A 16,078-nucleotide genomic window follows, 5' to 3' on the forward strand; every position below is an offset into this window, starting at 1 on the left:
CAAGATCAGTGTCAACAGGAAAACAGCAACAAATTCATTATTTCCAGGTTATTGCTGTCTTGTTTTGTGACTGCCTTTAAGAACATTTCTCTTTTGGCACTATAATTTTGTCTGTCTGTTACCAGGATAGTTTGATAAGAGTTTGGTGGTGATTTAGATACATTTAATAACATTTTTAAGTATCTCTATATTTTAATTGAGTCTCTGAGAGACACAGTTCCAATCTCCTTATCCTTTATTTGACCATTCAAGAGGCGCTTATGTATTGACCATAAAATGTAGATGATCTAGCTCTCAAACACCTGTTTTTGAGGATGATTCCTCCCTTGAGTTAGTGGAGATTTGTACACTTGAGGAACCCTCTTAAACAGAATCAATCATTATTGTTGTATGTACACTGTCTTTTCCCCAGACTCAACCAAAATTAACATTTTGCTGCATGATACTTAGTGGTCAACTCAGTTTAGGTTTCAAAGGCACAAAGCTAATGTCATTGTGTTGCACTTCTTAGACCATACTATTGTACACCGTGTCCTGAGTTTTGCAGTGTCCATAAAGTAGTAGAAATGGTAGTAAGGCTAGTCCTTATTTGTTTGCAGCCTGTAAAGCTCAGATCATGGGAACAGCAATAGATCATTTGCTCCACATAAATAACAGTGTAAAGCTGTTTTGTTGCTTTTTGCATCTGCAGTCTATTTGATGTCGGAAACAATTTGGGGAGCTGCTGCATGTGAGGCTCATAAAGGGGGAGTAACACTGAACAGTCACAGAAGATGCATTGCTTATTCTCAGAGAGGAAAGGTACAAAGAAAATGCTGATGTATATGAGAATGATCACCTAGCTTTGCCAGCAGGTGCAATTATATAGTTTTATTATCATTCAACATTATGAGCTAGTTCTTTTTTTTAAATTCTTTATTACCCAGAAAAGTGAAAAGTATACAGAGAATCATACAGAGGTATACAGAACAGAAGGACAAAATAAGAAAAACAACATTGCCAACTGGAGACTGGCTGTATTGGGGAGAGAGGCGAAAGTAGGTGGAGGTCTGCCTGTATTTCTAAAAAGCATTGTTGTGCCTGATGGAATGGCATCAAATACTATTGCAAGTTATTTTGGCACTGGAATTTTGTATGTTGATAAAAAAACACTTTAAGAGAACGAGCAAGTTCTTGTCAATTCAGAGTCTAGCTATCCTCATGACGTTGTAGAGATTATGAAGGGCAATTAATGCCAAAGATGAGCAGTAACATTGAAGCCATGTATGAGGGGCGATCAATGCCAAAGAGGAGCGTGAAGAGAAGGATCAGTGTCATCCACAACACTATTGCTGCTTTTTTTGTGTCAAATATTTCAACATGACAACATAGAGACATGGCAGTTTGATGTGTTTGGTAGCTGCTGCCAATGTTATAAAATAAAGCTGCTTGTTTGCATATTGCTCTTGCTATTAAGTGAGAAGATTCACTTTTAATCACAAAACCAATACAACACCTCTCATAACTATACACACTGCGGCCATTCGGCACTAGACCTGGCATCCTGTCCTGAACACTGTTTTGAGAAATTAGCTATTCTCATTTACCCAGTAGTGTCGGTCATATGAAAAAACTGAAGAGAAAGAAAAGAAAAGGCATTTTGTCACCTCATCAATGATTGATATAAGTGGCCGGCATGAACAAATATAGAAACTTATTTTTTTTCCTTTAAAAAAAGAGCTCTGGATGATCAATATTTACATTATCGCATATATTTATTCTTGCATATATAAATATATTCTAGCATATATATTTATTGAGCAAATATGTCAGTTAAATCTAAAATAGTGAAGAACCCATTCATATTCACAACATTAGATAATGCTTGTTTTATTGCTCGTTTCATCGATGTTGTTATTGGTTGATTAAAATTAAACTGGTTAACACAGGAGTGGGGTGGTACGGGGGTCATGAATTTGGTTGGGATTCCAAAGAGGGCATGACAAAAAAAAAAGATTTCCGTGACATGCCTGAAATTGCTCACTGTCATACAGCAAGTGTGCAAGAACACCGGGCTGTAAGGGGTTAAAATATGTTGCAAGACAGGACTTAAGACCTCAGTGGTTTCCAGGGATATGACCACAACACAGAAATCTTGAGCCTATAATATATTTTAGAGCATTTTTATGAAGGGAATTTTCATTGGCAATTTGTGTGCAATATCAGATTTGCACATTACCATTAACCAGGTTATATTTTTAGCACTGTGTATATTTTTGGATTTACACCTCATTGATATTTGACATGTTATAGTTTATATTTGCACTCTATATATTTGTATGTTTCCCTACTGTACTGCAACTTGCAATTTTGTTTGGGATAAATCAAGTTATATCTTATCTTAATAACATGCATTTCTGCCATATATCTAAATAATGGTTAACTTGTTGGTAAATTGCCACATGATTCATTTGTATTTATTTATTTTATTAGGCTCGTTCAAGATGAACCTCGCCTCGCCAGACCCATATATCAGCTTGTACACAGTCTCCAGTTGTTTTATTAAGACAGAGTAGATGTTAAAATGCTCTACATGCGATCTGTTGCTGATGTAAATATACAACAGATTGTAGATGATCTGTAATCTGAAGGGATTTAGTCTCACTGACTTTTAAACGTCACTATCACTATCAGCCACACAACATATGTTCTGAACAGAATAAGCCTTTAAATTAGACATATAGCAATTAAAATCCCTCCAATTAAAAAACAATAAAAAGTTTATAATTTATAAAACGTCATCATGTTGAGTTGATTCTGAGCCAATCAGCTGTTAGATCAGCTGGCAGAGCCAGGCATTTCCCGCCATGCCCGGTCTGCCTCTAAAAACTGCGGCCGCCTTGATCTTTTGAGGTTATTGTTGCCTACATGTGCATGACGTCAGAGCACGTCGGGATCAAGTCGGACACAAATCGGACACAAATCTAACCGGCATGCGTTGGGCGGCAATCGCCGGTGATCGATTCTGCGCAGGCCTGGCTCATCTCGAACGAGCCTATTATATGTTTGTGAGAGTGGGCAGCAAGTTTTAAAAATATTTTTGGGCTTTTTATGGCCTTTTAATGGACAGGATAGCTTGAAGACAGGAAAGGGGAGAGAGAGGAGGGACGAACCCCAGGCCGCTGCCAAGGGCTCAGCCTACATGGGGTGAGCTAGTCAGGTCGCCCCTAGTGGGCGGCACTTGGGCTGTCTTTAGTTTCGTCAATGACACCACTTCCTTTCCTCCTTCTGTTTGTGGCACAGATCACCCTCCATACATATGTGTGGGCGGTGTTGTGTGGAGCCACACCTCCACTGTCGCTGCTGCTGCTGCGGGACTGAAGCTGAATCTGCCCGCTTGTTCTCAGCCAGCAGCAGAAGCAGTGATCGGGACCGGAGTGTAATCGCTGTCCGGAGTGCATAGATGTGCAAAACCCCTGGATTATCCGTGCGCTGGAGAGGCCAGAACCGACCACCGTGGAGGACTGTCTTAATCTAGTTTTCAAAAGGGAAAGAGCCACGGGGAAAGCATGGCGGTAGAAGAGGAAGGTCTCCGGGTTTTCCAGAGCGTTAAAATAAAAATAGGTAAGAAGAAAAATCCCTACCCCCAGTCTGAGCGCCTCAATGGATGGCTCCATGTTAACGGGCCAAGCGGGCAGTGAGGGCTGGAGACTGGTGAGGGGGACATATATGTCTTGTTCCTGATGTTATTGCAATTCAAATCGCACGCTTTTCTCTCAGCGCTGAAGAACTGCAAATTGTAAACATTTTAAAGAGGAGGGGGATCGAGATATTCAAAGCCTTGTGGGAATTTAGCAGCTGGCATAAGAATCCAAATCAGGTGTGATTGAGGTTCACATATGGAGACTTGAACTGGAACTGCTGGGTGATATTTAGCAGGCTGTACGACATAAAGGCTCCACAGCTGCACATATCCAGATGCCTTTTCTGGACACTAAACATCAAATAAATCCTTTATTACACCTTAGCTGCAGCCACCCATTCATGTTATTGCACCCCCTTCTTATCTCTATGGCCTCCCCCCTCCACACAGCTTTAGGCTTCACTGTCTAGCTATTGATTGTTAGCCCAGATTTCTATTTTTAGATATCTAGCTGGTCTTCAGTGAGTACCCCTGGTTTGTAGGAGGCCATGAGGAGACTGAGTACAGTTTGCAGTGGAGGATTTAGTGGAGAGGACAGTGTTTTCATGCAATTCAGAGATTTCTTTAAACTGGAGTAATAACACAATGCCAACTACCTAACCACATACATCTCTTGGCTTATATTAATAATAATAATAATAATAATAATAATAAAACAGGAGTGAAAAATCAAGTCACCTGTAAGCTTACTTTTAAGTTAAGTACTTGCAGTATTGAAGTTAAGGTTACAACAAATTTTCTGATTAATCTGAAAATAATTTTCTCTATTGTCAATTTATTTAGTGTCTTCAAGTAGTCTGTTTTGTTGAACCAATAGTTGAAAAGCCAAATATTTCAAATTTATAGTGATATGAAACCAACAAAAGCCGCATATCTGTCTAATTGAGACGCTTTTCAATGATAAATTGAATGTTCTATCAATCGACTAAACCAATTGTTTCGGCTGTAATTATAGTAAAGGTTATAGTGTTTATTTTGTTAGGGGAAGAAGTCTAAGATGCTGCAGTCTGACCTATTTTTTTCCTTTTTAATATCAAAACATTCAAAGCAACACTCTTTTCCTCTGTCTGCTCTAAACTGTTATCTTGGGTCAACATGGGACGTTTGGAAGCATCTGCTGTAGTTTTCACCGACATCTGGCGGGCCATTCATCCTGGCTGTGCTGTCTGCTTGTTTTTTACTCCAAACATGCGACAGGAGGATTGAACAGAGAAAGAAGAAATGACGACAAACTCACATGTTGCAGTGTGATGATGCCAGCCAGGATCAGACAAAAACAATCGGGTGGCCCTTTTTTTTTTAAAGTTGAGCTGATGTACAAAGTTAGACTGTGTTATTAAGCTCCATACCTGCTGTTAAATTGGCTGGAAACAGCTGGAGGGAGAACCACCCTGAATCAAGTTTATCAAGTAGTCCAGCCTCAGTGAGATGATAGGCTGCTCAGACCTGCAGCTCCAGGGAGAGTTGTTAAATCACAAAGGCCTTGTTAGATTGCTGCACTTTCTGAATGAATGTTCAGTCAGCCAGCAGCATTGACTTCCTGTGAATGAAAACTGAATGAGTGGAGGACCTCTGTCTGTCACAAACATCTTTCCTAGAAACAAGCCTGCTTACTTAACATAGCAGCAAATAGCAGTGGTGGAGGAAGTACTCGGATCCTTTACTTAACTAATAGTAGCAATACCACTTTGTAAAATACTCTGTTTCAAGTAACAAGTTAAAGTTACTTAAGTTAAAGTCCAGAAGACCAAAATGTAGCCTACATAAAGTATTAAAAATGTCAAAGTACAGAAAAATGATCCCTGTGAGTTATACACTGTCTATTACTGAATTATTACTAATGCTTTCATGTGTAAGTAGCATTTTACGGTTGTAGTTAGTTGAGGTGGATTGATTTTTAAACTTTCGGATGTAAAATCTTATTTTGGATTGTAGTAGAGCTGCCTGCAACCGCTAGTTGATTAGTCTACCATCAAAATAATAACGGAAACTATTGTTTAAGTCATTTATTCAAGCAAAAATGCTAAGAAATAGCAGTTTGTAGAAGATTTTCATCTTGGCTCTCTTTCAGCTCTTTGTTTTATATTACTATAAATTGCTATGCATTTCTAAAAACTAATTGTTTTCTAAAAAGAATGCACATCACATGTCAGATATTTATTTCATCCGTAAATAAGTATAGAACATGTATTTTCTGCATTTTCTGCTTTTGGTCTATTTTGCTGGAAACGGATATGACGAAGTTTCCGTTGGCGATACCTTTTATCTAAAAAAAATTATAAAAATATTGATTCTAGGGAAAATAATCAATTTTATCAATAAATATACTTCTACTCTCGTATGCATATATATATATATATATATATATATATATATATATATATATATATGGTTCAGATTACGGAGCCTCCGTGTTTTTGTTTTATTACTCTTGGCTACAGAAATTAGCACACATTAGCTCAGAGGGCTAACTTGGCTTGTTAACTTTATTACGTGAATGCCTTTGTAACCCTGAATGTCCCTGTTATAAGGTCAAATAGTTACATCATTTTGCTTCAAAGCATGGATTTATTTAGCAGAGGTCAGGTTATTAGTGTTATAAGTTAGTGTGACATACAATTTGAGTTGCAACAGTGTTTCTGTAGGCTATCCACTCATGCTTGCTGACTCCAGGGAAATGAAGAAGAGTTTGATTGTAACATTGGTATATCCAGCATCCGTGCTCAGAAACACACATGGTGAAATACACAGCACAGATATTCATTTCCAAATAGTCTCCGGTAGCCGGCTGCAGACAGGGTGCTGCATTTGACCTTTTTCGCACACAGCGTGCTGCGTGTGATGTCTTTCGCGTATGTGGGTCACCAAATTCAAAGACAGATTACCGGACAGACTCACAGAGATTCCTGCCTTTATAGCATGATGTCATGACTTGTTATTTACAGTTTACTGATGAAGCACATTTATGTTGATTTCACTTCTAAGCCTGTATTGTTGCGTTTCCTCAGTTATAGTTCTTTTGTATTGTCATACAGTGACAACAGTAGAGTTTACACCGTTACTAGCAGCAGTCATACTCGCTGTCAGTCCGATCCCTACGGCACTCTGCTCCCGGTAATGTAACCCTTGCATTACATTGTTTTCATCAAAGTCTTGTGCTTTGGCATGAGACTGAGGCTGGCTGATGACTCAGAGCTGAAAATCTGCCAAATATCTGTAAGAGAGAGAGAGAGAGAGAGAGAGAGAGAGAGAGATGATTTATAATTGTTAAGCTCCACCAGGTGATGACTCTCCTCAGTTTCCTGGATGAACACACTGGATTCGGAAACCGAACGGGGCTACTGGGCCCGAGTTCGTTGTGTCTGGCGAACACAGGAAACAGGACACTACCCCCAATTCACTTCCTGATTAGCTGGAATAGACTACAAAAGAATTTGTGTTTTTTCCTGCATGGCAACAAGCTAATGCAAAGCAGATGTAGGGATACACAGAGCGAGGGACAGAGGTGGTGTCTCACATACAGGAGCAGGCTGTGCTTCATCTGTCAGCGACTGTGTCTCAGAGAGACAGGAGGGACTCTCAGCGGCACAGCTGGAGTCAGGACTTTGCACTAATTAACAACAACATGCGTGCTTTCAACATCTCTGTCACCGCTAGACACACAGTTTAGCAAACTCGGAACACTGGAAAACACATCAAACCATATATTGGTTTCTTTAAAGGTCCCATGACATGGTGCTCTTTGGATGCTTTTATATAGACCTTAGTGGTCCCCTAATACTGTATCTGAAGTCTCTTTCCCGAAATTCAGCCTTTGTGCAGAATTACAGCCACTAGAGCCAGTCCCACAATGAGCTTTCCTTAGGATGTGCCATTTCTGTGTCTGTAGCTATGGAGGAGGAGAGAGGGTGGGGGGGGGTGTGGCCTTGACCAACTGCCACTTTGCTCGTTTGAAAGCAATGATGTCTCTCTCTCTCTCTCTCATGGGTGGGCCAAATTCTCTAGGCGGGCACAGCAGAGAAAGGGGAGGTAACCTTGCTCCTTATGACCTCATAAGGAGGAGATTCCAGATCGGCCCATCTGAGCTTTCATTTTCTCAAAGGCAGATCCGGATACCCAGGGCTCGGACCTGAAAAGCATATTAATGTTAAAAAAACTCTTTTTTTTATGCCATGGGACCTTTAAATGAATTTAAAAAAATGAATTACTTAGACATCTTAAACCCCACTGCTAGTAGGTAAGTGTCAGTGAGCAATGGTACATCTGTGGAAAAATTAAATATTGAATGAATTAGATTTGGCTTTGCTGTTCAATCCCCAATTTAAAGGTTTAGATCCTTCCAGAGTTCAGTGTGCGCCTGGTGCCAGGTGATGTGGCAGAGGATGTAAGTTATTGGATTGGCCTGGGACTAGATCTCCACTAAACACGGCATTAGTTCTCCTCGTAAGCTACTCAACTTGCACTGCTGAGGCTTTACAGTGTTGTAACAATCCATTTGAAACAATCTTTTTAACCAAATCTTACATGTAACCTAATCTCACTTACTTCTACTTAACATTTTTTATTTGTTACTTACTGTAGCTATGTTACTTTTGTTACTTTATACACTTATTGGCTTTTCTTACTGTTAGTTTACCTTGAATTTGACTGTGAGCAACTGCAACTAAATCATTTGCCTGAGGGATCAATAAGGTATTCTGATTCAGAACAGTACAAGTGTAATTTTGGATGTAGTGACAATAGTGGGAGTGGACCACTTTAGAAGAAACACTAGATTACATATTAGAGGAGGTAAAGTGTTAGAGGTCGAGGAAATAGGAGTGGGTGGCTGAATTCAGGCAGCTTAGGCTGGATGACTGAGGCTGGCTGAAACTACGCTCAGACCAGAAACAGTGATCCAGCGATTTTCCGCAGGATTGTGCGATGGTGGGAGTGCCACTTAACAAACGGCCCATTTGTGTGATGTCTTGTTGTGTTATTTATCCTCCCCAACGTAGCACACATATACTTTATATTTCACAATTACTGTTTTCCGTCAGATCATTCATAGATCTCGACGTTTCCGACCGCAGCTTTATTTCACTGGAGAGAAAGAAAGAAAAGACACAACTAGGACATAGGGTGAGCTTTCTTGTTGCAGGAAACATTCAGCTATTACACAAACTCCCAGGCAGTTCAGTGCTTGTGTTTTTCTTTTTTTTGTTTGTTTTAAAACGTTCTTGTGGCAGTGATAAAGGCCGTGACGTTTCCTGTTTACTGTACGGGACTCTCACATCGCCTCAAACCATAGCTCACACAAACACACTGACAAGTCAGATGTCCGGCTACATGATTCGCCACCGCAGCGTGACGCAGGGTTGCATTTCTCCAAAAGTTGAGTCGGTCTAAACTTTTCAAACCCCGCTGCAGCCTAAACGCACTACCCCCATTCAAAATGTTTGGAAAGATTTGCGTTGTTTCCCGGACTGTCGGACGGCCGACGCAGGCTGTGTGAATGCGGCCTGAGCCTGGGAGGGAAAAATTTGCAGTGACCAGTCCCCCCCCGACCCCCCCATTTCCCTTGACAGCTGGCAAGCAGAGGTTCCCAAACTCCCTCCTGTCCAGGGGAGACATGTAGTGACAGGGAGAGGGAGGCGACGACTATTTTGTGTGGAGGACTCCCGCTCTTATTTAGGTGAAGGGTTCATTTATTCATTCATTTATTAAGAAAAATAACAAGCATCATACGAGACTATGATTGCGTTATAAGAAGGTGTGTGTGTGTGGGGGGGGCGTTTTAGCTTTATACTACCCCTAATGTGTGCATAGAGGTATTTATGTGACTGGTTCTCCATTTTGTTCTGGAAGGCCAGCTCTTTGGGAATTTGTTTGCTGGAAACATGTGTGTTGACTGTTTAGACGCAGGCCGAGTTTCGGTCCAGGCAGCTTTAGGCTGGTGGAATAATCCGGGTTGCAGCTCTCCCTGCGCTTGGTAATGTGCCCTCCACGACAACACAGTACCAGGAATAGCGGGGAAATACAGCCGTAGACCCAGCATGCAGGGTCAGCAGGGGTAAATAGAGTGCCGCTCCTTCATGATGTCCTTCACGTGCCCCGTGGTAGAAGTAGACTTGATCCCTCCCTGGTGTGACCTCTATCTGCTGACAATGACATGAGCACGAAAACGTTCACCGTGCTGAACAAGTAGGGAGAGAAACTCCAAATGTGTCAGAAGCAAGTTACCATATCGTTTCTATGTTGTGAAAAAGCGAAATTGCTTCAACAGAAAGTTCAACACACGCTGATTAAATCAGGTTCTGCAACAGTGTCACTCTCCTCTGGCTTGCCACATACAGGGACTTGCACCCAACCTACTCTCCCTTTCCTGTGCTTGCAAAAGATATCATATCGTCTCGTTATTGTGTGTGCCAAGCCTGTTTGTGAGTGTATGTAGGGGAGAGTTGTCCACATTTGACATTTTTAATATTTTTTTCTAGAAGTTTAAAAAAACAACAACATGAAGCTGTGAAATCAGCTTCTTGTACTTCTAACTCCACCATGGCACCACAATGGTCTGTCTACACCCACATCCTGAATGAACAAACCAGGTTTCTGACCCTAATTTCTAACATGTAAGCAGCGTGTCCTTTAGTGTGCATGTTTGTGTATTTTTGTTGTACTTAAGTTATTCATTGAGACGTAACGGCTCTGTCTGAACATTAGCTCTAGGACACACTAAATGGAGAGCGAGTTTGATCAGTAACTGAACACCGGTTTATCACAGAGACTGTGGTGTGCAGCACAGCCAGTCTTTAACTGTAAACTCCCTTTTTTTCCACACCGTTCCTCCTCATGCTGCTCGACAACTTCAGCACAGCTGGCGGACAATTTGTGACAAGCAGCATTGCATGTAAAAGTGTAGGTTGGTACAGTCAGCAGTAGTTAGGTCTGCTGCTGTGACCAGCTTATAAACCAAACCAGCTGTTAAATAAGAGCAAAATAAGTATTGACACTGACAGTTAAGGCACTGACTCACCAGATTTGTTCAAACCCAGAAAACATTATTACAAATTGTAGTCAAGATCCCACATTTTCTAAAGACATTAAATATATCAGGCTAAATTTAGGAGAAATGTTTCTAAATGATGCATACATAATCAGTACTATTTCATGTTGTGGTGTAGAAAAGATTGTGTCTTGGATTTGTGGCTCAGTATCAGAGATGTAAATGTAGCTTCAATTAAATATAAAACAAGCAGATTCATTGTAAACTGTGATATATGTCATGTTGTCAAACAGGGTGGGATCTTTTATTTGTTATCTGACCTTTAAGCTACTTATAGTTATACTCCACTCAAACTTGTCTTTGGTAGCAAACATTCAGCCCGTGTAGGCTATAAAAAGTTTGTAGTTTTATTTATTACCAACCATATCCCACTGTTGCCCTCCTCAGAGCCCTGAAACGCCTTTTCTTTCAGCTGCTTTTGGCAAAACTGTGATTGTCAGGAACATATTTGGACAGTGGAGAAGTAGATCATGCCGCACTGGTGGTTTGCTGCAGTTGTGAAATATTGTCACTATCTGACGTTTCTGTAACTGACATGCAAGCTGACCACAGAGGGCTGTACCTTTTAAAACATTCGAGGTGGAGTGGAAATTGAAGGGTGAAACTAGGCTTTTAGAGGTTAACAGGTTTTCATTGATAGTGGGTTTCAAGAATAGCAAGAGTGGGTTCAAAGTGGTCACAGACAGTGTTGCTTATTTTCATTTCAGTGGTGTCATATTTATTCTCAGAGTTGGACCTCTTGACGGGTGCTCACCTTGGATTATGGCACTTCATTTACAAAAACACCTGCATGTGTGTGTGGGGTGTGTGTGTAGCGTTTTTATGTTTTGTCATTTTCTGAAGGACACGAAAGACTTACAGTTGTGTTTCGGTTCTTGTTTTGAGTCTCTACTTAGGACCATCAAAGGAACTGAGTATTGAATGTGGGATAATAAATTGTCCTCTTACAAGTTTCAGTCCTTCTTTCCATTCTCACGGTGTGTCTCTCTCTCTCTCTCACACACACACACACACACACACACACACACACACACACACACACACACACACACACACACACACACACACACACACACACACACACACACACACACACACACACACACACACACACACACACAGGGGTAACTGGGTTGTTCACTGCTTTAAACTACATCTTGGATCCAGTGTAAATTCCTTTCTCCTCATCTCATTTCCTGTTGTAGCTTTCTCCACAGCTAACCATTTTCCAGTTTTCTATCTGACTGACTGACTTCTCTCTCTCTCTCTCTCTCTCTCTCACTTTCTCTCTCTCTTGCTCTCTCTCTCTCCAGTCTTCCTCCTCTCTCACCCTTGGTTGACTGCTTGTTTTTTTCTCACTAACAACCCCCCTCACTTCTTCCCTTCCTTAAAGCCTATTTCCCAGGCCTGCTAGTCAAGCACACAGCCACTGAAAGCATTCACGCCAATGTATCCTTGAATGTGTTCATGTCAGAGAAGATTAGAATAACGAGTGGAGCACCGCGTCTGTAACTGTACACATGAGTGTTGGCGACTGAAACTAGTCAACAGAGGAGGAAGAGGAACAAAGCTACACATTCACTGCGTCCATTTACATTGCTTCAATCGCTTGTGCTTCCCGATTTCTTCCGTCTGAGCCTCCTTTTCTTCACTTTCCTCTGCAGAAATGAGGTGGGGAGTCAGCCTTTTTTTTGAATGTCTCAATGGCCTCCCATTCACTCTCGCCCTCTTTGGGGTGTTCCTGTCATCATTATTTCTCTGCAGCGCTGCTCAACGCCCCCATGTTTTGCGTGCACACCACCACAGCACTCACACAAGTGCCGAGAGTGTGTCTTTGCACTTTGTTTTTGCTGAGATACTAGGGCAAGATATTCTCCAAGGGCAGCTAGTGATGGTTGATGAAAAGAGAAAGCTGCTGTAGTTTTTTTCTTTTCTTTTTCTTTTATCTTCTTATTTTGTATCTTGAAGAGAGAAAACACACCCCCTCTGGAGAAAGTAAATGAGAGAGATGAAAAAAAAAAAAAAAGGAAGCGACCAGAAATAGAGGAAAGTGAAATCAGGTTAGAGCTAATTTTGAAAAGGAAAAGGAAAGCAATGACGCGACACAGGCCGTACATTGATGAAAAGCAAAAAAGGGGGTTCAGACGACACATAGTCCAGCATAAAAAGAAAGTAATAGAGAAAGATCGACATACTGAGACAGAGGATTACACACTCTGGTTGTCTTTAATCTAATGTGTTGAACGGCAGGTTACTTGAGAGGCTTATCCTTTCTTTTGTAACAGACTCACTCTTCATTAAACATAAACACACACACACGTCATGTAAACAAATATGTTGCCCTTTTGCATGTTTATTTACATATGGAAAATACAAATTTGATCACAAAAAAACACATATGCAAAACTTGTATACTCCACCCTTACTATTGTCGTAAACTTTGCTCAATCCGACAAACTCTGCTCCTTATCAACTCATCCGGAAAGACAACTGTCCAGCACTTCCTTCTCCCCTTAACAGGAAGCAGCAGAATGTCTGCATCTGTAACTGTGGTAATGACTGGGCTGATGCTACTTATGGGACGTTACTGGTGGTTTTGCATCTTTTAGCCTAACTAGTGCAGACTCCGTTTGGAGCGCGTGCCTTTTCAGAAAGGGCCGATTGCTTGGTTCCCAGTATTTTCTTTCCACAACTTTATCTAACTATAAGCACAGTTCAGTCGGTCGCGGCCTCGGCTGCAGCTCTTTTTTTCGTCTAGCCTACAGCACGTAGAGATATGGCTTGGGTGAGTAGGGTTGGGTACCGTTCACATTTTTACTGGTACCTGAAATTCAGTTCCGGTACCTAACGGTACCCTTTTTTACTGTACTTTACGTCTGTAATAACAACTAATTAATTTCAGTTGTAAAAATAATTCCAAACCTATTTATCCTATGTAAATATAACATTTTGATATTTATTTAGAACATTTAACACTCTACACAAAATAAAACCCCTCCCTCTCCCAAACCCATCTCTACAACCTATCAAATCTTGCAGCCATTTTCCACCGGGTGCGTCTGTGCTGCGTTCCTGTTATTTCCGTCCTCCACTACGCGCCATACCACACCGGGAGCGTCTCAGAAGCCCGACTCGCAGATGATATTGTCTTTTTTTCAGTAACGAGTAGTTTATGGGATTACAATTTGACATTGCCATACAGTTTTAAGTTTTTTTGTTTCTTACTGTATTTGTCAGCGTATACGCTGATACCAATATATCTTTGGTTAGATCAAACCAGTCAATCACCTCTGTTAGTCTCTAATGGCGCTTACCCACTACTGGTACCAGCTCTGCTCTGCTCGACTCGACTCGGTCGCGGTGCCCCGTCCTCCATTTTCCATTGCAGATTTAGTACCGCCTCATGCGTGAGGCGAGCGTGGCTGGTCGTCATAGCGACGCCGCAGGAAAACTGCCGTGACCTAACACGACACACACACACACACAGAACGTCGAAGGTGTGTTGTTTTTGACTCTCGACATGTGGCTATCGCCACAGCCAGGAGACAAATCTAGTTTCAAAAGAAGCTGGAGGCAGCAAAAAAAACACAGCTGACTAAACTATTTAAAAATGGCGGGTTTGTTTAGGACACCCCCGTCTGTCGCTAGCAATGGTGACGCAGTGATTAGTGACGATTCTCTCTGACCAATCAGTAGTCTGCAGGTTTTCACGTCACCTTTTGGTATCGCCTCAGCTCGCTTGGAACCACGACGGAGGTGATACTAAAAAGAAAAGTACCTGTTAGCTAGTACCAGAGACTTTTTTTCATAATGGAAAAACAAAAAAGGCGAGTAGTCGAGGCGAGTCGAGCAGGTACCATGTAATGGAAAAACGCCATAATTCTTAGATGTTGCACTTGGTCCACCTATGCAGAGAAACTGTATGTTTTCCCTTCTGCAGTAGCTCAGATTTTAACACAGATTTGTTTTTACGCTGTGAGTTAAGTCATTAAACACACACACACACACACACACACACACACACACACACACACACACACACACACAAAAGAGCTGAGAAAGCTAGGATGACTTGGATGGTGTAATCCAGTCAAGGGACCTCGCAGGTCATGAATGAGAGCAGGAAAACAGAGATTGGAGGGAATTCAGGAGCAGGAGAGATGAATGAATGAATTACAGGAGGGAGATAAAATAAATGTGGGCGAAAAAAACTAGAGAGAATCGGAGGAGAAGACAACACAGGAGGGAGATGGAATAACAGTGGGAAGTAAAAGGATAAAGACAGAGATAAGAGAGACTTGCGTCATCGCGCTGCTCTCACACATAAACACAGACCGAGTCGGGTTCTGTAACAACAAATCGAAGCAATGGAGCGTGTGTCCTGTTTTACAGCTCAGGTGTCTTTGCAATTTGTGAATGAATGTTGTTATTTTGCATTGTTGTGTAATGAACCACATACAATATGAATCAGGCCCCAGAGACACAGTCATAACACTGTGTTGTGTTACAAACCCCACAGAGAGACACTTAATCACCTCTGTTTGTCTCAGCATGGTTTTATATTTATCCTTTGAGTATTATGGACCAAAGGTTGAGATGTACCAAATAGGCTCTCTTTCGTAACTGACTATTTGTCACTCTGATTGCAGATTTCAATTTTACAAAGACTTTTTTTTTTTTTAGCAACAACGGCACATTGTGTAGAAGTGCTAAAAAGATACGCCTGGCATTTTTTACTTATCGTCAACAAATCCTGTTTTTTAATTAAAAGGATGACATATCCTTCAAATAGTGACATTTTACTGCAGGACTTTTGCTTAACCGATTGGTCTCATGGCTGCAGAACTAGCCTACCGGTGTTTAAATAAATCACAGGTTTTATCCAAACAGTGTAATTGCATGTTAGTGAGTGTTTCATGACAAATGGGATTACTCACGTCCCTGTCCCTCCTCCTCCTCTTATTCATTCTGTTGCAACACCAACTCTTCCTTATCATGTTTTAAAATGGTTCTGTGATGAGTTTCGATTCTTGTGAAATTCTAAACATGAGGTGTCAGAGCTGGAGGGATGGCAAGTGTAGTGTTTCCCATTCATAGAATTTATTTGAGGTGACAGAAAAAAATCACTTTTTACTTTTTGCTGGAGTTGAGAAATTGAGCAAAATGTCTAATTGGGCTGCTGCATTCATGTGCAGACATATTGAGGAAAAATGACTTATTTCATCTGAAGGTAGCTATCTGTTTAGCTGTTTAACAGTCCGTTATCTAGTGTCAAATGCCAACTCTCTCGCTCTCTCTCTCTCTCTCCCCTTCTTCCCCTCCAGGGTCGAAAACACTGCATTGTGTACAAT

General features: G+C 41.2%; 1 protein-coding gene across 3 annotated transcripts in view; it reads left to right on the forward strand.

Moving 5' to 3' along the window:
* Positions 1–3,372: 3,372 nt before the first annotated feature.
* rasa3 (RAS p21 protein activator 3) overlaps positions 3,373–16,078 on the forward strand; it is a 46,528-nt gene continuing 33,822 nt past the window's right edge. For all 3 annotated transcript variants that reach the window (XM_028583330.1, XM_028583339.1, XM_028583348.1), the window contains exon 1: positions 3,373–3,603. In XM_028583330.1, coding sequence (XP_028439131.1) covers positions 3,549–3,603 — 55 coding nt within the window. In that variant the 5' untranslated portion in view covers positions 3,373–3,548. The remainder of the gene's footprint in view (positions 3,604–16,078) is intronic.

Source organism: Perca flavescens, chromosome 1, assembly GCF_004354835.1.
Source record: "Perca flavescens isolate YP-PL-M2 chromosome 1, PFLA_1.0, whole genome shotgun sequence".
Classification (NCBI taxonomy): Eukaryota; Metazoa; Chordata; class Actinopteri; order Perciformes; family Percidae; genus Perca; species Perca flavescens.